The 18,569-nt window shown below is 33.9% G+C and overlaps 1 protein-coding gene across 14 annotated transcripts in view; it reads left to right on the top strand.

Moving 5' to 3' along the window:
* Synj1 (synaptojanin 1) overlaps positions 1-18,569 on the top strand; it is a 78,606-nt gene that overhangs the window by 17,991 nt on the left and 42,046 nt on the right. For all 14 annotated transcript variants that reach the window (XM_047563774.1, XM_047563778.1, XM_047563782.1 and 11 more), the window contains exons 3-10: positions 1,184-1,270; positions 2,643-2,910; positions 6,154-6,379; positions 7,450-7,533; positions 13,783-13,844; positions 14,231-14,327; positions 15,296-15,465; positions 16,452-16,533. In XM_047563774.1, the coding sequence (XP_047419730.1) occupies positions 1,184-1,270; positions 2,643-2,910; positions 6,154-6,379; positions 7,450-7,533; positions 13,783-13,844; positions 14,231-14,327; positions 15,296-15,465; positions 16,452-16,533 (1,076 nt within the window). The remainder of the gene's footprint in view (positions 1-1,183; positions 1,271-2,642; positions 2,911-6,153; positions 6,380-7,449; positions 7,534-13,782; positions 13,845-14,230; positions 14,328-15,295; positions 15,466-16,451; positions 16,534-18,569) is intronic.

Below are 18,569 nucleotides of genomic sequence, written 5' to 3'. Positions count from 1 at the left end.
AGGAGTGATTGAGTCATTTAGTCTAATCTAGTTCTGCCAACCTGTAGAACATAGTTCCTCCGAAGGCAGAAGTGAGTTCATTAGAAAGAGGGCTTAAGAGTAGATGGTCTTAAAAGTGGTGGGGCAGACAAAGAAAGTGAGATGTTCAGAGGAGTGCAAAGTTACAAGGAGTATTAAGCCAAGCAGTAGGCTTGGAAGGGCCCTTTCATTGCCCAAAAGAGACTGGAAATAGAAAGTCAGATGGATCTACTTACATGATTTTCTAATGTGGAAGACATGAATGCTGCCAAAGGTTCTATTTCTATGTTGTAGATGAAGGATACAAGGTGAAGTGAATAAGTGCAAGACAGAACCAGTAAGAGAGAATCACTCAGCCAAGAAATGAACTGGGTGTGGGGTGAGGGACAAAAAAACAAAAACAAAAACAGAGGACAGTAGAGAAGGATAGAAACACAGAAAGGAAAGGAAGGAAGAGGATCACATCTGAATTATCAACTTCAGAATGTATTCTTTCTAATTGTTCTTTGAAATACTAGCTGTAGTTTATATGTCTTTGTAACATTTTAATGTATATTTGCTAAGTATTAGGAAGGAAGATTTTTCCTTTAAAGTTTCAGGATATTTTTTTTGGGAGGGGGATTGCTTTAAAAAATTTTTTTTTTTTTTTAGTTTATTTATTTTTATGTGGGGATCGAACCCGGTGCCTTACACATACTGGGCTAGCGCTCTACCGCTGAGCCACAACCCTAGTCCCTATTTTTTTCTCTCAATAAAACAGCCACAATAACCTGACCTAGGTAAATTATTAGCAAGATACCAGTTTTTTTTGCAGAAAAAAAAAAAAAGACAAAGGTCAGGTTTGAGAGTTTCCCATTTCTATACTAGACTGAGTGGTGAAGTATTATTGCCTATAACTTTTATCATTTCAATGTTTTGTCATTTTCTAAGTGTCCAGTTCCAAATATCAGGGACAAAGAATGTATAAAACAGAGTTTCGGTCTGTGAGAAACAATGGATTAACTTATTAGATGGTGCTGAAATAATTTGACTCATGTTATAGTTTGAGAAAATATTTTATATGCTTATGTTAATATCAGATTTAGAAATTTCTTGTTGAAACTGCTTTATAGCTAAATACAATCTGATGCATCTTGTCATTTTTTCTTTAAAACTTCTGTTCTAGCATCTGCAGAAAAAGAGGCAATCAAAGGTACATACTCCAAAGTACTAGATGCATATGGACTCTTAGGTGTTTTACGATTAAATCTTGGTAAGTTTGTTATTTAATATAATTCATCCATATTTTTCATTTCTAGTTTTGTAATTCTAAGAATTTGGGAGAGACTACCTTTATAACATTTGACTCCATAATGGAGCTATAAGTGTGATAACATCTTTTAAACCTAATTAAACTACTCTTATGATGTTTTTGCCCAAAAAAAAAGCATGCTAATTCTCAAGCTCTTGTGATTTGGAGTTCCAGAGATGGTTTCCTGTTTAAAGACGTTAAAAGGAAATCAAAACATTTTTCTTTTCTTGACTTCATAAAGGAGAAGGTGTCTTTATTGAACCACAGAATTGTTGGTTTGTAGTGGAAAAGACATTTGTTTTGGATTCAAAATGTCTCAGTTTGGACCTTTGTCTGCCACTTAATGTTACCATGGACTGCAGAGTAACCTTTGTGTTAGTTTGTCCATAATGGTGTGACTTGAAGTATGGTCCAAAGACTGGTACCAGTTCCTGGATTGTGTTGTTACTGGTCTGTGAGTGAATAAGGAGCTTACATTGTCCTGCAAATCCAACACATGGCTTCCTTCATTGATAAAGTCTAGTGAACTATGAAGAACAGCTAAACTAAAGGGTGAATTTAATGATATTGTTGATTTCCCTTCTGCCCAGGTAACTTTTTCATTATGTGCTGTTTACAGTTTCTGGACCAAACTTTGAGTAGCATTGGTCTATAAAATACACCTGTGTAAAGCTCTGTGCACAGATGTATTGCTAATTTTGTTTTAAGTAATCCTGAGGTCTATGTTTTAATCCCTTTTTATAAGGGATTATATCTCAGGTTGGTTAGGCTAACATATGAAGTTGGTTTAGAAAATAAGTTGTGGGGCCAAGATTCACTTCTACCTATGTCAAAGCTTGTGCTTGGAATACACCTTTGCTAATTTCATACTAATTTCATGAGATGAAAAGGTGTCTATAAATGCTTTTATAAACCATATTGTTTTATAAACTGTTACCAAGAACATCTTGCCCATATATCATCATGAGCAGCTCAAATTAATATACCATTTTTTCAACTTTATTATTTACAAAGAACTTTCACATTCATTGTCTCATCTGAACTTCCTAACAATCATAAGATAATGAAGGTAACACATTTTTTTATTTGATAAGTTTTATAGACTCAGATTAAGTTGAGGAACAATTTTGTAAATGTAAGCTTATTATATTTTATTTAAATAAGGATTTTTCCCAACTAAAAAAAAACTAGTTGTGAGTTTAAACATGTCCATTACAAGTTTAGAATAATCACAATATCAGATTTAAAAGATGGAAACACAAGAAGAAAGTCAGAAGAAACTTAACTTCAAAAATTGGAATTTTTCATCTGTAAAAATCTTTGGATTTTGCAGGTGATGCTATGTTACATTATCTGGTCCTGGTCACTGGATGTATGTCTGTTGGAAAGATTCAAGAATCTGAAGTTTTTCGAGTTACTTCCACCGAGTTTATATCACTTCGAGTTGATGCTTCAGATGAGGATCGTATTTCAGAAGTGCGAAAAGTTTTGAATTCAGGAAACTTTTATTTTGCATGGTCTGCATCTGGAGTCAGTTTAGATCTGAGTCTTAATGCACATCGTAGCATGCAAGAACACACAACTGACAACAGATTTTTCTGGTGAGCCTGTTTCATTTTTTCCCGTTTTAATCATGTGTTGTGCAACAACTTGGTAATTGTGATCAAGATATGTTCATCAATTGCTGTTTCCAAAGACAGCAAGGGAGAACTCTACTGATTCGTCTTCCTGCTCGTGAGTCCTCAACAGAGGCAGGTAGCCCCCAGTTTATTGAAGTTGGCATGTGACATAAAACTCATTTTCTCTTCCTGATCCTGACTGACCTTTCATTTCAGAATAGATTTAAAATATTTGTCATAAATTTGAGAATGACTTTAGTTATAATAAAACTGTTACTCATTTTTATTGTTCTAAGTAAGCTCTTGTCTGACATTGTCGCCATTCTAAACCAACCTTCTCTTACATTTTTAATTTTAAGATTGTAAGTAGATGATTTCAATTCAAGAACAATAGGTTGTGAAGAAAAGTCCAATACTGTAGTAAATAAAACTTAAGTAGGCAACTGTGATATATTACATGATGGTGCATAACTGTGCTGTAGTATCAGTAAGCATGAATGGTAAGTAGAACACAGCTAATTATTAATATGGCTCTAATTAGACTGGACTTCTAGTATAGTGGCTCTGTTGTCTACAGCCAGCATTGACAGTGATGTTTCTCCTTAATGCCTTATGCAGATTTTATTTCATTATATTGACATATGCCAATAGGCCAAAGTCCCAAGACTCTCTGCTCTTGGCCTCCCTTAGTAGTTCAGATTCAAGGCATTCCCTACTGTGTATTTTCTCCCCCTCACACTTGGACCATCACTCGTAGGGTCCTTGAGTAGCGCATTAAGGTATGGCCCATTTGCTTTGGCTGTCAGTTAGCTCAAAATCAACCAGAGGCTTAGGAAAGGAAACTAACTTAATAGCTTACATGAGAGTATCTTGACTCAGAGAAGTGGCATAGGGGAGCAGAGAAGGCAGAATGAATCAAAGCTTTACAGCACTGTCTAGAGCAAAGGAGGAGTTAATGAGTGATGGGAAAGAAGAGATGGGTGGTTGTGGAGGGGTTAATAGATGAGTGGGCAGAAAGCCCTGTTTGCTAAGAGAAGCTAGTGATGATGGGTGTACTTTGGTCTTGCATTCAGAAATAGGCAAGTTAAAACTGTATCAATCCTTCATTTTTTCTGCCCAAAGACATTGAAGGCTTTTGGAAAAGATAAATATGTTGGAGCTGTGTATAAGGCAGCTGTCCTTACTTTTTTGGTCCCTCCTCATTCCTATTCCAAATTCCTTAGATTGAGAGAAAAAAGCTTTCCTGCCACCTTAGGGAGCCAAGCAGATACAGATACATATACAACTTTCAAGTTTAATCAATAGGAGTAATTCATTTATCTTTTCATTCAATTAAGGATGGAGATGGGGACAAATTTAGATCACAGAAAGCCTGAGGGTTTTGTCCAGTAGGAGACAGGTTGAACAAAGGGATGGCTAAAATACCAAAGGTGAAGTTTCCTCATTTTACAATTTTTATTATTTTGCTAAGGATTTGCATGTGAATTTTATTTTGTATAGAAAAATGGAAGTTTTTAGAATTCATTCTGTACCCTAACAGCTTAGTATAAAGATTTTGCAGGATGTAGTAATATTTGTACCTAAAGAGCGCCAAATATGTATCACAAAAACAAGGTAGTTTTATTCACTCTTGGAGATTTTTTTGTTTGTGTTGCTGGGGATTGAATTCAGGGCCCTACCTATGCTGGAATAGGCAGGTGCTTGATCACTAATACACTCCCAGCCCCTTCATTGGAGATTTTAAACTGCTGCCATTCTAGATTTAAATAGAATTAAAAGAGGGACACACTAATAGTAAATGAGAAAAATTAAAATGAGAACTCACAGCAACGGAAGAAACTACCAGCCGCAAATGCCTAGAGTTCAAGGTCTGTTTAAATGGTTGCAAGTGAGTCTCTTAACTGAATAGCATGACATGGCTGTCAGCCCTGGTGCCTTGGGTGTACTGGGTAACACTCAACTGAAGCTTTGCCTCAGGTATATGTAACAGCAAAGTGTGAAACCTAAAGTCATTGTATTCATTAAATAAGTAATAATCTTCAGATTTAATATCCCAGTAGTAATCTCATGACTCATTTACATTTCAGTGTGCTTTCTTAAATGGGTGAGAGGGGTTGGGGTTGCAGCAGTTGTACCTGTACCTATATCTGAGGGGCAGGCAGTTGAGGACAACTGAGGACTACTACTGTTGTTGTCTGTTATTTTATTAATGACTGTTAGTCTTCAAGCAAATGCTGTTACATTTGTTTACCTACTTTAAGATGGCAAGCTAGTGTACAGCCCCTTAAGAAAAGTTTCCACCTAAAGTGGTAGCAGAGTTTTGAAACTCAGAATCAAACTTCAGTAATACAGAAAATTCACTTTTGAATTGAAAGAGCATTTTTGCTTGTTTTCTTCTCAAAATACTTTTTTTTCCCCAAAAAACATTTTCCTTAGTAGAAGATTAATTGAAATTTTTCATATTAGTTCTAAGGAGAACTAAGGTTTCAGAGAGACCTGAGGAATGGCCAGCAGGGTGAGAATGCCAATCTGGAGGGAGCAGGCCCATCCCTGCTTTGATTGCTTTTATCAGTCTGTTTGAATAAAACTTTGTTCCCCTGCAAAAGTTTATAAGTCAGGCTCTATCTGTTGCCTATAATGCTAAAAGTATTTGGAGTATACTGCAGGTGTAGATCAGTGGTAGAGTGCTTGCCTAGCATGCATGAGACCCAGGGTTCTATCCCCTGCACTAAAAAAAAAAAAAAAAAAAAGAAGAAGTATTTGTGGCAGTAGAAAACATTGTGCCTGCCCCACTGTTGTACTATTTAGTATGGCAATCATTTGCCACATCTGGCAATTTAAATTAATAGAGCCTTGTTAATATAGCTTTATGAAGTGGGGTATGTATGTAATCCTTTTTGAAATGTTAGACATTTACATTATATATAAAGATATAACAAATGGAATGCAAATATAAAAACAAAAATGATTTTTTATATGTAATCCTTTTTGAAATGTTAGACTATTTACATTATATATAAAGATAAATGGAATTCAGATATAAAAACAAATATGATTTTCATCAGAATACATATAATCGAATTGAATTATGTTGTTGTCTTCTAATTTAATAACATTATTATTCGGTGTTAGCACTGCTCTGTGGTAATGGGAACATTGTTTTAATATTTATACTTTGTTATTTAGTACTCAGTAACCTAATGCAGTTACTTCCTTTTCTGTTAGGAATCAGTCTTTGCATTTGCATCTCAAACACTATGGTGTGAATTGTGACGACTGGTTATTACGCCTCATGTGTGGGGGAGTGGAAATCAGAACAATTTATGCTGCTCATAAACAGGCAAAGGCTTGCCTCATTTCAAGATTAAGCTGTGAACGAGCTGGCACCAGGTTTAATGTCCGGGGGACAAATGATGATGGTCATGTCGCCAATTTTGTAGAAACAGAACAGGTATATACAGTTTTATATTGCTTATTATTGTGTTATAGGAGAGGCACAGATAATACTAGAATAACAGATTTTTATTTGAGGTAGAACACATTTTAACATCTGTAATCTTGTCTGTGATATAATTGGCAACTTCCTGAGGAAGGCTTCCCTAAAACAAACAAACTTATTTTGGTATGACTCTTCAAGTAGGTAAGATATTCACTATCTAACATGGCATAGTCACTGATGTATATTTGATATTGAATTTAAAAAATCCTCAATTATAGAGCTAGACAAGAAGAATATTTTTATGCAGTTAAACCCAACTCTTAAAGATAGATATGTAGGGCTGGGGAGATAGCTCAGTCGGTAGAGTGCTTGCCTTGCAAGCACAAGTCCCTGAGTTTGATTCCCAGCACAGAAAAAAAAAAAAAAAAAAAAAAAAAAAAAAAAGATAGATATGTATACTACCTAAAAATTAAAAATTATATTTTTGATTGTGAAACTATATAATTATAAATTCAGGCCTTGTACCAGTTCAACTCAGATCATCAAATTAAGTTTTGAAAAATATAAAAAGCTAAGGAGGCTGTCCTCAGGGGAACAGGCCTATAATCGTAGCTACTTGGGAGACTGAGGCTGGAAGATTGCAAGTTTGAAGCCAGCCTGGGTAACTTAATGAGACTGTATCACAAAATAAAATTTTAAAAAGGCTGAGGATGTAGTTCAGTAGTAGACTGCTAGACTAGTATGTGCAAAAGAAAGCAAAACAAAACTGGGGGTTAGCATTGCAAAAGCAAAAGAAAAAAACTAAAAAAAATTAAAAGAAACATAAAAGTATGTATGTAAAATATTGAAATTTAAAGGGAGTTCCTTTTTATTTTGATGATTAACATTATTAACTGGAAAAATATCAAACTTATTTAGATTATTGTTTTGGATATTTTGATTAGAACAAATTATATGTGGGATAAATTGATTATAAACTATAAATGTGTAATTTGATTGTAGTAACTTTGTTTTTCTGATACAGAGGTAACAACCCCCCTCATGTGGAAACATGTTGTTGTTCCTATTATTATTTTTTGTAGGTCGTGTACTTGGATGACTCTGTTTCTTCCTTTATACAAATTCGGGGATCTGTTCCATTGTTCTGGGAGCAACCTGGGTTGCAAGTATGTGTTTGAAGTTCAATTTTTATTATTTTTCTCTCTTGAAAATTTTCCATATTCTCTAAATTTTCAGGATAATTAATTCACTAATTATTCTATCCCATTTAATAATATTAGCTGAATTCACAAGTGGGACTCTGAAAAGGGTCTTGTCTTGGATATTTTTTCCTTTAATGTTCTTTCAAATAGTGCATTAGTCAGTTTTGTGTTTCTGTGATGAAATACCTGAAGCAGGCCAAATTTATAAAGAAAAGAGGCTTACTTTAGCTAATGGTTAGGAAGACTGAAAGTCCAATATTGGGCAGCCCTATTGGTTCAGCCTCTGGTGAAGGCCTAATATTGGATGGCATCACACATGGGAGCATGTGTAAGAGAGAGATCATATGTTGCAAAAGGAAGTCAGAGGGAGAAGAGGTGGCTCAGGCTTTTATAACTCACAAGAACTCACTCCAGGAGGCCAGCATTCCTTTCCGAGGTAGCTCCCAACAACCTAAGGATCTTCTGCTCTACTTCCCACATCTTAACAGTTCCATATCATCTCAAGTGTCACCTTGGAAACCAGACTTCTGACACGTTAATCACTGTGGGACAGATCACAAGCAAACCCTACTAAAAATCCATAAAAATTCAGCTGCTGTATTTAATTAAAATTTATAAATTTATAAAATTTAGAGGTTTTTATAGCACATTGATTTTCAAGATGTTTACGTATTTATTATCTCATTATCTTAGTATATAATGATTTAATCTTTAGGTAGAAGAATGTAATAGTTAAAAGTTCAATACCAGCTTTTCTTTTTTTTTTTTTCTTTATTTTGGTGCATTTTTTATTTTTTTAATTTTTTTATTATTTTTTTAAATTTTTATTGTAAACAAATGGGATACATGTTGTTTCTCTGTACATGGAGTAAAGGCATACCATTTGTGTAATCATAAATTTGTATAGGGTAATGTGGTTTGATTCATTCTGTTATTTTTTCCCTCCCCCCCCACACCTCTTTTCCCTCTATACAGTCCTTCCTTCCTCCATTCTTGCCCCACTCCCTAATCCTAACTCTAACCCTAACACTAACCCCTCCCTCCCCCCATTATGTGTCATCATCCATTTATCAGCGAGATCATTCGTCCTTTGGTTTTTTGAGATTGGCTTATCTCACTTAACCTGATATTTTCCAATTTCATCCATTTGCCTGCAAATGCCATAATTTTATCATTCTTTATGGCTGAGTAATATTCCATTATATACATATACCACAGTTTCTTTATCCATTCATCAGTTGAAGGGCATCTAGGTTGGTTCCACAATCTGGCTATTGTGAATTGAGCAGCTATGAACATTGATGTGGCTGTATCTCTGTAATATGCTGATTTTAAGTCCTTTGGGTATAGGCCAAGGAGTGGGATAGCTGGGTCAAATGGTGGTTCCATTCCAAGTTTTCTAAGGAATCTCCACACTGCTTTCCAGAGTGGCTGCACTAATTTGCAGCCCCACCAGCTATGTATGAGTGTACCTTTCTCCCCACATCCTCGCCAACACCTGTTGTTGCTTGTATTCTTGATAATTGCCATTCTAATTGGGGTGAGATGGAATCTTAGGGTGGTTTTGATTTGCATTTTTCTTATTACAAGAGATGTGGAACATTTTTCCATATGTTTGTTGATTGCTTGTAGATCTTCTTCTGTGAAGTGTCTGTTCATTTCCTTAGCCCATTTGTCGATTGGGTTATTTGCATTCTTGGTGCAGAGTTTTTTGAGTTCTTTATAGATTCTGGAGATTAGTGCTCTATCTGAAGTATGATTGGCAAAGATTTCCTCCCACTCTGTAGGCTCTTTCTTCGCATTGCTGATAGTTTCCTTTGCTGAGAGAAAGGTTTTTAGTTTGAATCTATCCCAGTTATTGATTTTATTGATTTTTGCTTTTATTTCTTGTGCTGTGGAAGTCCTGTTGAGGAAGTCTGGTCCTAAGCCAACATGTTGAAGATCTGGACCTACTTTTTCTTCTATAATCTGCAGGGTCTCTGGTCTGATTGCAAAGTCCTTAATCCATTTTGAGTTTAGTTTTGTGCACGGTGAGAGATATGGGTTTAGTTTCATTCTGTTGCATATGGATTTCCAATTCTCCCAGCACCATTTGTTGAAGAGGCTATCTTTTCTCCATTGCATATTTTTGGCCCCTTTGTCTAGTATGAGAAAATTGTATTTATTTGGGTTTGTGTCCGTGTCCTCTATTCTGTACCATTTGATCTACCTTTCTATTTTGGTACCAATACCATGCCGTTTTTGTTACTATTGCTTTGTAGTAGAGTTGAAGATCTGGTATTGCGATACCCGCTGCTTCGCTCTTTCTGCTAAGGATTGCTTTAGCTATTCTCAATACCAGCTTTTCAATGGACATACTTTACCACTACAAACAGTGATTTTGAACAAGTGATTTAATTCCCTTCTGTTTAATTTCTATGTATAAAACAAGAATAATACTAATAGTACTCCCTTCATAGGATTGTTAGAAGAACTAAATGAAAAACATGAGTGTCTGACACAGGGTTAGCTGTTGCTGCTGTTATCAATAATAAATCTGCTACAGGAATTTTACTTGGTAATCTGTGATGATGATCATCTTCAGCATGTTTTCTGACTTGCTTTCTGATAATTTTTAAATTCTCCTTTGCTGATCTTTGCAATATTTTTAAAAAATATAAGGTCATGATACAGAATTTCATCCAATAGTACAATCTGGTATTTTAATTCACAAATCCTTAGGCCCTAAAGTATAAATCATAAACGTTTTAGGCTTCTGGTATGTATAATCTAGTAAGTTTTGTGCCTTAGCGTATAGCATTGAGAAGAGGTGTAGAAAAGGATCTTACCTCAAGCCCCTAACCCAAGTCAGTGTTTTCAACAGTTATTTAGCTTAGCAGTTTTTAAAGTCAGCCATTCCTTTGAATAGGAATGGACTTTCTCTTGAGTGTTTTTTTAATACAAAAATAGTTTTTGCACCATTCTAAAATAGTCATTAATAAAGGCAGGAAAATATATGACTGATGTAAAAGATTGGAAAAATAGATAATTAAGTTGAAAAAAAATTAAAAGTGCCAAGTCCAAAGATTAATTGTTCCATGGAAGGCAAACAAGGAATCTGTTAACTTAGGGTGACTGTGAATGGATAGTAGGTGTCTTGTGTGTTCTCAGGACTGGAATTTGTTTTAAGGGATCTTTGAAGTTTGTGTTGACTAGTGAGATGTTCCACTTTAGAATTCGTGGACAGAGAATCCTTAGACAATTATGCCTTGTCTTGCTTTTTCTTTTTTTGGTATCAGAGATTGAACTCAGGGGTGCTTAACCACTGAGCCACATCCTGAGCCCTTTTTAATATTTTATCTCTCTGAGTTGCTTGGGGCCATGCTAAGTTGCTGAGGGTGGCTTTGAACTCCTGGTGCTCCTGCCTCTCGAGCTGCTGGGATTACAGGTGCATGCCACCACAGCTGGCTCTTGCATCTTTTTGATTATTTCCCCTGTGACTTTTTAATAAAAAGATTAAAAGACTTATCTGAAGTGATTATAAAATGCAGATTCACAACCTCAACTTTAGCTCATGTAAAAGCAGAACCTCCTAGAATGCATTTTTAAACAAGTGCCCTTCCACTCAAAGTTAAGAACTTCTGTTGTACACCATCTTACTCTAACCGTCTGAATCAGCTGGTCCTGAGCAAGGAAAGGTAGCCTTGTAATACTTTGCCCTAGCATTCTCTAAGGTATTGTGACTTTGCATTTCTTTTTATTTCACTCTTTTCATCTCCTTTGAGGTCTTCATGATTTCTTTAAGCCCCGAAGGTTCTAACTGATCTTATCCATCTAGGCTCTGTTTCTGGTTACTTCTCTGACACTTCTTTCCATTTTTGATGTATTTGGCTTCATATATATACCTCACACCCATCTCCTCATAATCTGGTTTACTCTACCTATTTTACTTCATGTTTTGCAGTTTCCTAACAGGAATCTTCTACTTCCAAAAGTAAGATGTGTTGTCCTTCAACATCCAACTCAAATCTCATTTGAATAGCTTCTAATCACTCATCCATGCTGATCTCTCCAGTTAATACTTAAGTTCTTTTAGTGTGTATATACTAGGTGCTAGAGAGATTCAAAGACTGTGGCACCTTCCATAAAGTTTGCCATCAGTTCCTGGGGACTTTTTATAGGACTGGTAAATATCAATATGAATTCTAAAGTTGCATTATAAAGTTGCCAAAAGGTGCTTCATAAGTAAGAATTATATTTTAAATGTTGGCAACTACTCCATTACATTGTTTATAGTAAGTCTTAAAAGATGATAAGCATGATGAATTTTTTTCTCATTTAGTGCTGTGTGCTCAATTTTTGGTTGAAGTTTCAGAAATATGTGAACATTATATAATAATAATGAAAAATGATGTTCCATATCATCCAATTAAAAATTTAAAAATATATCCTTGATGCAGCCTTTTTTTCTTAAGTAAATTTATGGTTATTTTAAAACCTTAAAAATTTCAGGAGTGACCAGATGTGGTGACCCACATCTATAATCTCATCAATTTAGGAGGCTGAGGCAGGAGAATTGTAAATTTGAGCCAGCCTCAGCAACTTAGTGAGTCCCTAAGCAACTTAGCAAGACTCTGTCTCAAAATAAAAATAAAAAAGGGTTAGGGCTATGGCTCACTCAGTGATAACGTATCCCTAGGTTCAAACCCCAGTGAAAAAAAAAAAAAAAAAAAAAAAAAAAAAAGAATCTGGAGTGCCTCTTTTATCACAATTGACAGCAGCAGCAGCTACTTTGTTACAGAATTTTCCCATTTTCCCTTTAACAGTGAGTAATAAAACCCATTCTAATGTAACTAATCTATCGCTCTCAGAGCTGTGATATCTACCACTAGTATCTGTGTTGGGCAGCAACATGGTAGGGAAAAACCACAGGCATTAATTAAAAACATGAGCACTTATTTTTTTTACCTTACTGATAATCACAGTGTTATGCAAGATAAATATTAATAAATAAGATGCTAGGTCTTGAACTTTTGTATAGTTATAGACAGTAAACCTGAGATTATGCCAAGGAGAAAGTGTCAACTTTTGATGAGTTTTGTCCAGTTTAAAATATTTTATCTCCTGAGGCACACGTTTTTCTAATTTTAAAATTTTATGAAGACTTTCAAGAACTATAGAATGAAACTCAGTCTAGATGATTCATTTGATGTAAATGTGAATCTAGGTTAGAGTATTCACTTTCATACTAAAGAGAAAGAAAGAATTCACTGGTTATCAGGATAATCATTACATTGTCTGACTTTGGACAGTAATAGAGAATACTTGATGATAATACTGTAATTCAGTTTTGAAGTTGGATAAGCATATTAAAACTTATTTTCTGTTTTTCTTTCTTTTCTTTTTTTTTCAAACTGCGTGACTGATATGGCAGCCTCCTTCTATACCTTCTACACCTCGATTCACTTTGTTCACAGATTAGCAAGAATGAATTCTAGGGAACTTTGATCCTAGCATCTCAGAGACAAATGTTAAAGTTCAAATTGGTCTTACCTTTGTATTTATTCTTGGCATCTATTAGATCTTTCTCAGGTCTGCCTTATCTCTCTGCACACTCCTATGTGTAGAGACATTATGACAATATGTAGTAGATAGATATTTTCCATCTTATATATTTCACTTCACCCAAAATTTCTAATTCTGAAAAATATGCTGTTACTATAGCTGCCTGGCTATGAGGTCGACTTGGAATGTATCTTTTTCCTGGAAGGAATTACATTTTTAATTCATTGGAGCTTTTGGTGAGGAAGAGGTGATTATAGAGTACTCAGCATTGCAAAGAGAAGGACACATGAACATGGCAGTGGTAGGCTGTTTGGAAGAGCAGGAATTTAAGTCAGGAGATGTAAAAATCTCATCTGAATCTTTTTTTGGAATTGATTATGTATATCTCAGAGGGCAAGTAGATTGAACAAGATAATATATATGAAAACATTGAATCATTGAAAATTATTATTGACAAGTATTTCATAATAGTGTAACTTTTTAAATGAGATTGCTTTTTTAGAAGTAAAAGGAAGAGGAAACTTTGTTTTTTAAGATTATCATGAATGAAAATCAGCTCTTTGGTTTGCTACTGTGTGTTTAAAAATGAATTGTTAACATATTTCAAGCTTGATATTTATTGTCTACATGTTGGTTTTTGGTGTGATTAATGTATTTTTCTTGTCTAAGGTGGGATCCCATCGTGTTCGTATGTCAAGGGGATTTGAGGCTAATGCACCTGCTTTTGACAGGTAAGACTGATTATTTTTACATAGTCCTACAAGTTTTGATATTGCTCAGCAGTGAGATTACTTCTATTTATTGATTGCTTAGAACTTTTTTGACGCCATGTAAAATTCCTCTGACTTCTAATTCAGTTTGAAGACTGTAACACATAGTGTTATAACTTGTAAAAAAAAAAAAAAAACCTTACAAATAATAAACATGATTTTAAAATTAAAAAAAAATTCTAGGGGTGGATCTTAATCTTTTGGCCTTAAAACCTCCTTTCTGGGAACATTATTCACTGGTAACTATTAGCCAAAAATAGCTGCTGAGCACTTAAAATGTGACAAGTCCTGATGATGGGGGTGGCTTATCATTTGACATATACTTATTTCCTTTCTCTTCTCAATAGGCATTTTAGAACTCTTAAGAATTTATATGGCAAACAAATAATAGTAAATTTGCTTGGATCCAAAGAAGGTGAACATATGCTAAGTAAGGCTTTCCAGGTAAGTATGGCCATTTCTTCTTTTGTTCTGGCCCACAATCACCTAGAATAGTATTTAAAAAAATAATACAATAATGAAATTCTCCCAGGAAGTAAATTATTTCCTAGAAAAAGGTTAGGTACTTATTGGAACTTCTAACTCCTTGGAGCTATTAGGGAACAATTTAGATTGTGCTGCTGAAATTTGAATTTTGGAAAGTTTTCAAGTCAGTGGAACTTGTTTTTTAATCTGCTTATTTAATTTCTAGAGAAGCAGAAAAATAATCTCCCCTACCCCGTAAAAAGAACGCAAAATGCCTGGCTTCTAAAGAAAAATACTTTTAATAAATGGTTATTGAGTCAATAATGAATTAATATAAAAATGGTGTTACATAAAAAAATGAAAATGGTTACATAAAACTTAAAATGGTGGAAATCATCTAAAGTTCAGTCTAAAAAGTTAACTAGTTATTGGGTATATTTTAGCCTTGTAATATAAGTATTGTTAATAAACAGATTATTCTTTAGAGTGTGAATTTTTAGTAGCTTACTTTAAAAATGTGTGTAAGTATTGATGAAAGTATAAAAATTAATCTTACAGTTCTTTATGCTTTGTGTTAAAAAAAGAATATTTTGAGATTCTGTAATTGGTATAATCAGTTACTAAATCGGTGTTGAAAAATAAAATACTAGTGATTGGAAATAATTTTTCATTTTATAAATCATACCACACTTTTATTTAAATTCCCTGGTGTTAATTATGTCACCCAATTTCTCAGGGAAGTTTTAGGGAATAGATGTCATTTGGTACCAGAAGGTAAATTTCCATTTTACTATTAGTGTCAATGAAAGCTTTGTGAGATTAGTAAAATTTCAAGGGGTCATGCTGAGATTTTAATTTAAAATGGTAAGTTTTTATTTATAACATTATATCGATCAGATCATATTTAATTAATATTCAGATGACTCTTTTGCCTTTTTACTTTTCAGAGTCATTTAAAAGCTTCTGAACATGCTGCTGATATCCACATGGTGAATTTCGATTATCATCAAATGGTTAAAGGAGGAAAGGCAGAAAAATTGCATAGTGTTCTTAAACCTCAAGTCCAGAAGTTTCTAGATTATGGATTTTTTTATTTTGATGGGAGTGAAGTTCAAAGGTTTGACAGCTGTCTTTCTCTGTTCTTTAAATTGAAACTTTGCTGTATTTTAAAAATTATTCTTATCATTGAACTCTTTAATTTCCTTTTTAAAATTGAAGTTTATAATTTAAATGTCATTTTTATTCTGAATTTTCTATAGAATTTAACAAATAAGAGCACACAGTATGGAACAGGCAGCATAGTCTATGTTTCAGTAATAGCAGCTAATGTTATGCCCGTTTACATTTGAGGAAATTGAGTCATAGGCTATAACCTGTTCCAAGTCACATGACTAGGAAGTATTAAAGCTAAGATTCATCTGACTTCAGACCTCTTGCTGTTACCTATAAAACTATTCCACCTCTCTTTGAAAACTGACGTGTTAATATTTCCTGACCCTGGTTATTATTAAGTGCAAATAAAAGTAAATGGCATATGCTTACTCTCTGCTTTAGTGTAACTTAAGTTTTCAGTTTTGTATAAGAAATAAAGGGAAAAAGTAAATATTGAAAGATTTAAGTTCAGAATATAAGTTGAGGTAAACTTTGTGAATAACACATTTTTTCTTTTTTTCAATTGTATTATTTACTTAGTATCAATGTCATAGCAATGTTATAGCATAGTCAATACAGATAGGTAGACCTTAAGTTTTTTAAACTTCTTTCCATGAATATTTAATTATCTGTTATGTGCAAAGGACTATAGGATTATAAATCTGAATGTTCATTTAGCTCCTATTAACCTAATTAAAATAAATGTATAACAAATATGTGATAAAGACTTATGACACAGTTAACAGATTGTAGAATCTGGAAGGTGACTGTATGGATGTTATGGCATAATTTATCTTTTTAGGATGTCTGAAAATTGTAATAATGAAAAGTTGGAGGGGAAAGGGGGCACTATGTTTTAATCACCGCAGTTATTTTAGCTTTAATAAACTTGTTTGTTTTAGCTTTATTTTTGATGCAAATATAACTTTAACTTTAATGAAATTGTTACAGATGCCAGAGTGGTACAGTTCGAACAAATTGCTTGGATTGTCTTGATAGAACAAATAGTGTGCAGGCATTTCTTGGCTTAGAGGTAAAAAATAAATTAAAATGCATGTATCCTCTACCATATGCCTCTTCGAATGCTTTTATAATACTTATGTTTTTCACTAGTTACTTTTCAGAATATAAAAATGCAGTTATGTTTCATTAAATGCATTTTTACTTCTTTTTTAGTCTTTATTTTTTTTGCTAAAATACCTTTTGATTTAAATGTTTCCTTTATCTGCTCCTCACATTCTCTGTATGTAGCTATTTCCTTCTATTCCCTTTGAAAAACTGATTATTTATACTATTCCAATAATTGCTTCTTTGCATGTCTTTTGAAAAACTTAATGTATGTGTTTGTCCTTTATTCTCTATGTTGCCTTTTGTAAGTGTCTTTTAGGATAGGGAGGGTCTATTTTCAAAAGTATAATCCTTTAAGATTTTTTTTATTGTAAAAAAATTATCCAATCCAGTTTTTTAATATTTTCAAATCAGTAACTACAAAAAAAAATTGGATCAGATGAAAAATGTCATAGTGAGAATGAAAATGAATGAGATTCAACTTCCTAGTAGGTGTTTAGGTTTATTTTCTTTACCTCTTATCCATCAAAGTTAGTCTAATATAAATAGTTTCAACTGTTTTTCAAACTGTGTAGCAGTCATGAACTTCCTGAGACTCCCTTATTATACAAGTTAGGATCATAAGGCTGTGGTGGATCTTCATTTAGTTCTATAAGAACTTAACATAACTCTAAAGTGGTATGAAAACAGAAATAGAAAATAATTGTTCTTCTTCTTGTTAATAATCTTGAATTTGGCCAGAGTATTGGTTAATTGGTTACTCTGCAGCTGAGTTTCTTTGTCTTAAAATTGAAAGTACAGTGGGTAAAATTCTCTGTTGCAGAAATACATTTTGACGTAACCAAATAAATTTTACTGATTTGACTTTTATGAAACCTGTCATTGAGGATTATCATTATAATTTATTTAGGAAATATGATATAGAGGAAAACTAAAATAAGATGTTGGGCTGGGTGTCACTGCAATCCCAGTGTCTTGGGAGGCTGAGGCAGGAGAATTGTAAATTGGAGGCCAGGCTCTTCAACTTGGAAAACCCTGCCTCAAAATAAAAAAGTAAAAGTGCTGGGGAGTGTAGCTCAGCTCAGTGGTGGAACACTTCTGAGTTAATCCCTCGTACTGCCCCCCACCAAGAAAAAAGAAGGGAAAAAAGGCATGTTGATTATTTAGATGGAGTTTATCACATTGCCTTAGGTTTTTTTTTTTTTTTTTTATGTTCTGGTTTTAAGTGACTGAATACACTTATGTGGATTCTGAGTAAGCTTATTGAAATACTTAAAACTCACAATGAAAAGAATAATTGTTGTTAATTTTCAGAATCTGTCTTAGCTGACCCTCCACTATTGGCAGGTAGATTCAAGAATGTTCATAGCATTTGGTTGACGGGTTACAAATTTTACTGCTAAAGTAGGCAAAACCAAACTAATAGTGAAGCAAGATCAGTTTCACCTACTTCCTTGGAAAGGGAAAATTTAAATGATGAAGGGGCTCTTCTCCTGGGGCTTATTTTGTTTTGTTCTCCTTGTTAGCAAAAAACAACTCTGCTTTAAGTCTTGGGGAATAATTGAACCTATTTAAGGTTTTTAATGTTATTTTAGTTTTTGATTCTTCTATAATTATGGGTAATCACTATACTTAAAAGATAAGTTAAAACATCAATGGGAAGGAGTTTAGTAAAAAATACAAGGCAAAGAATATTACTGGATTCCAAGTAAGAGAAGCGGATTGGAGAATGATTTTGTATTGCTTTGACTCTTCCTGATTTCAAGGCTAGAATTCACATAAAGTAATGGTCAGAAACTTCCATGAGCACTTGTACTCTTTGTTATCTGAGATGAAGGAATTGTGGTAGCCCTAAGTCCTTAAATTCCTTGCTTGCTGTGTTCCTCCTAGTTTTCCTTTGTACATACTATCAATATAGATTTGATACATAAAAATGGGTCATGACATAGTTGAAGCTATAACTTATTTTCTTTATTTTTGTGACAATTCAAGAGCAGCCTT

This window comes from Sciurus carolinensis, chromosome 9 (assembly GCF_902686445.1).
Source record: "Sciurus carolinensis chromosome 9, mSciCar1.2, whole genome shotgun sequence".
Taxonomy (NCBI): domain Eukaryota; kingdom Metazoa; phylum Chordata; class Mammalia; order Rodentia; family Sciuridae; genus Sciurus; species Sciurus carolinensis.
This window is presented reverse-complemented; position numbering and strand designations above follow the sequence as displayed.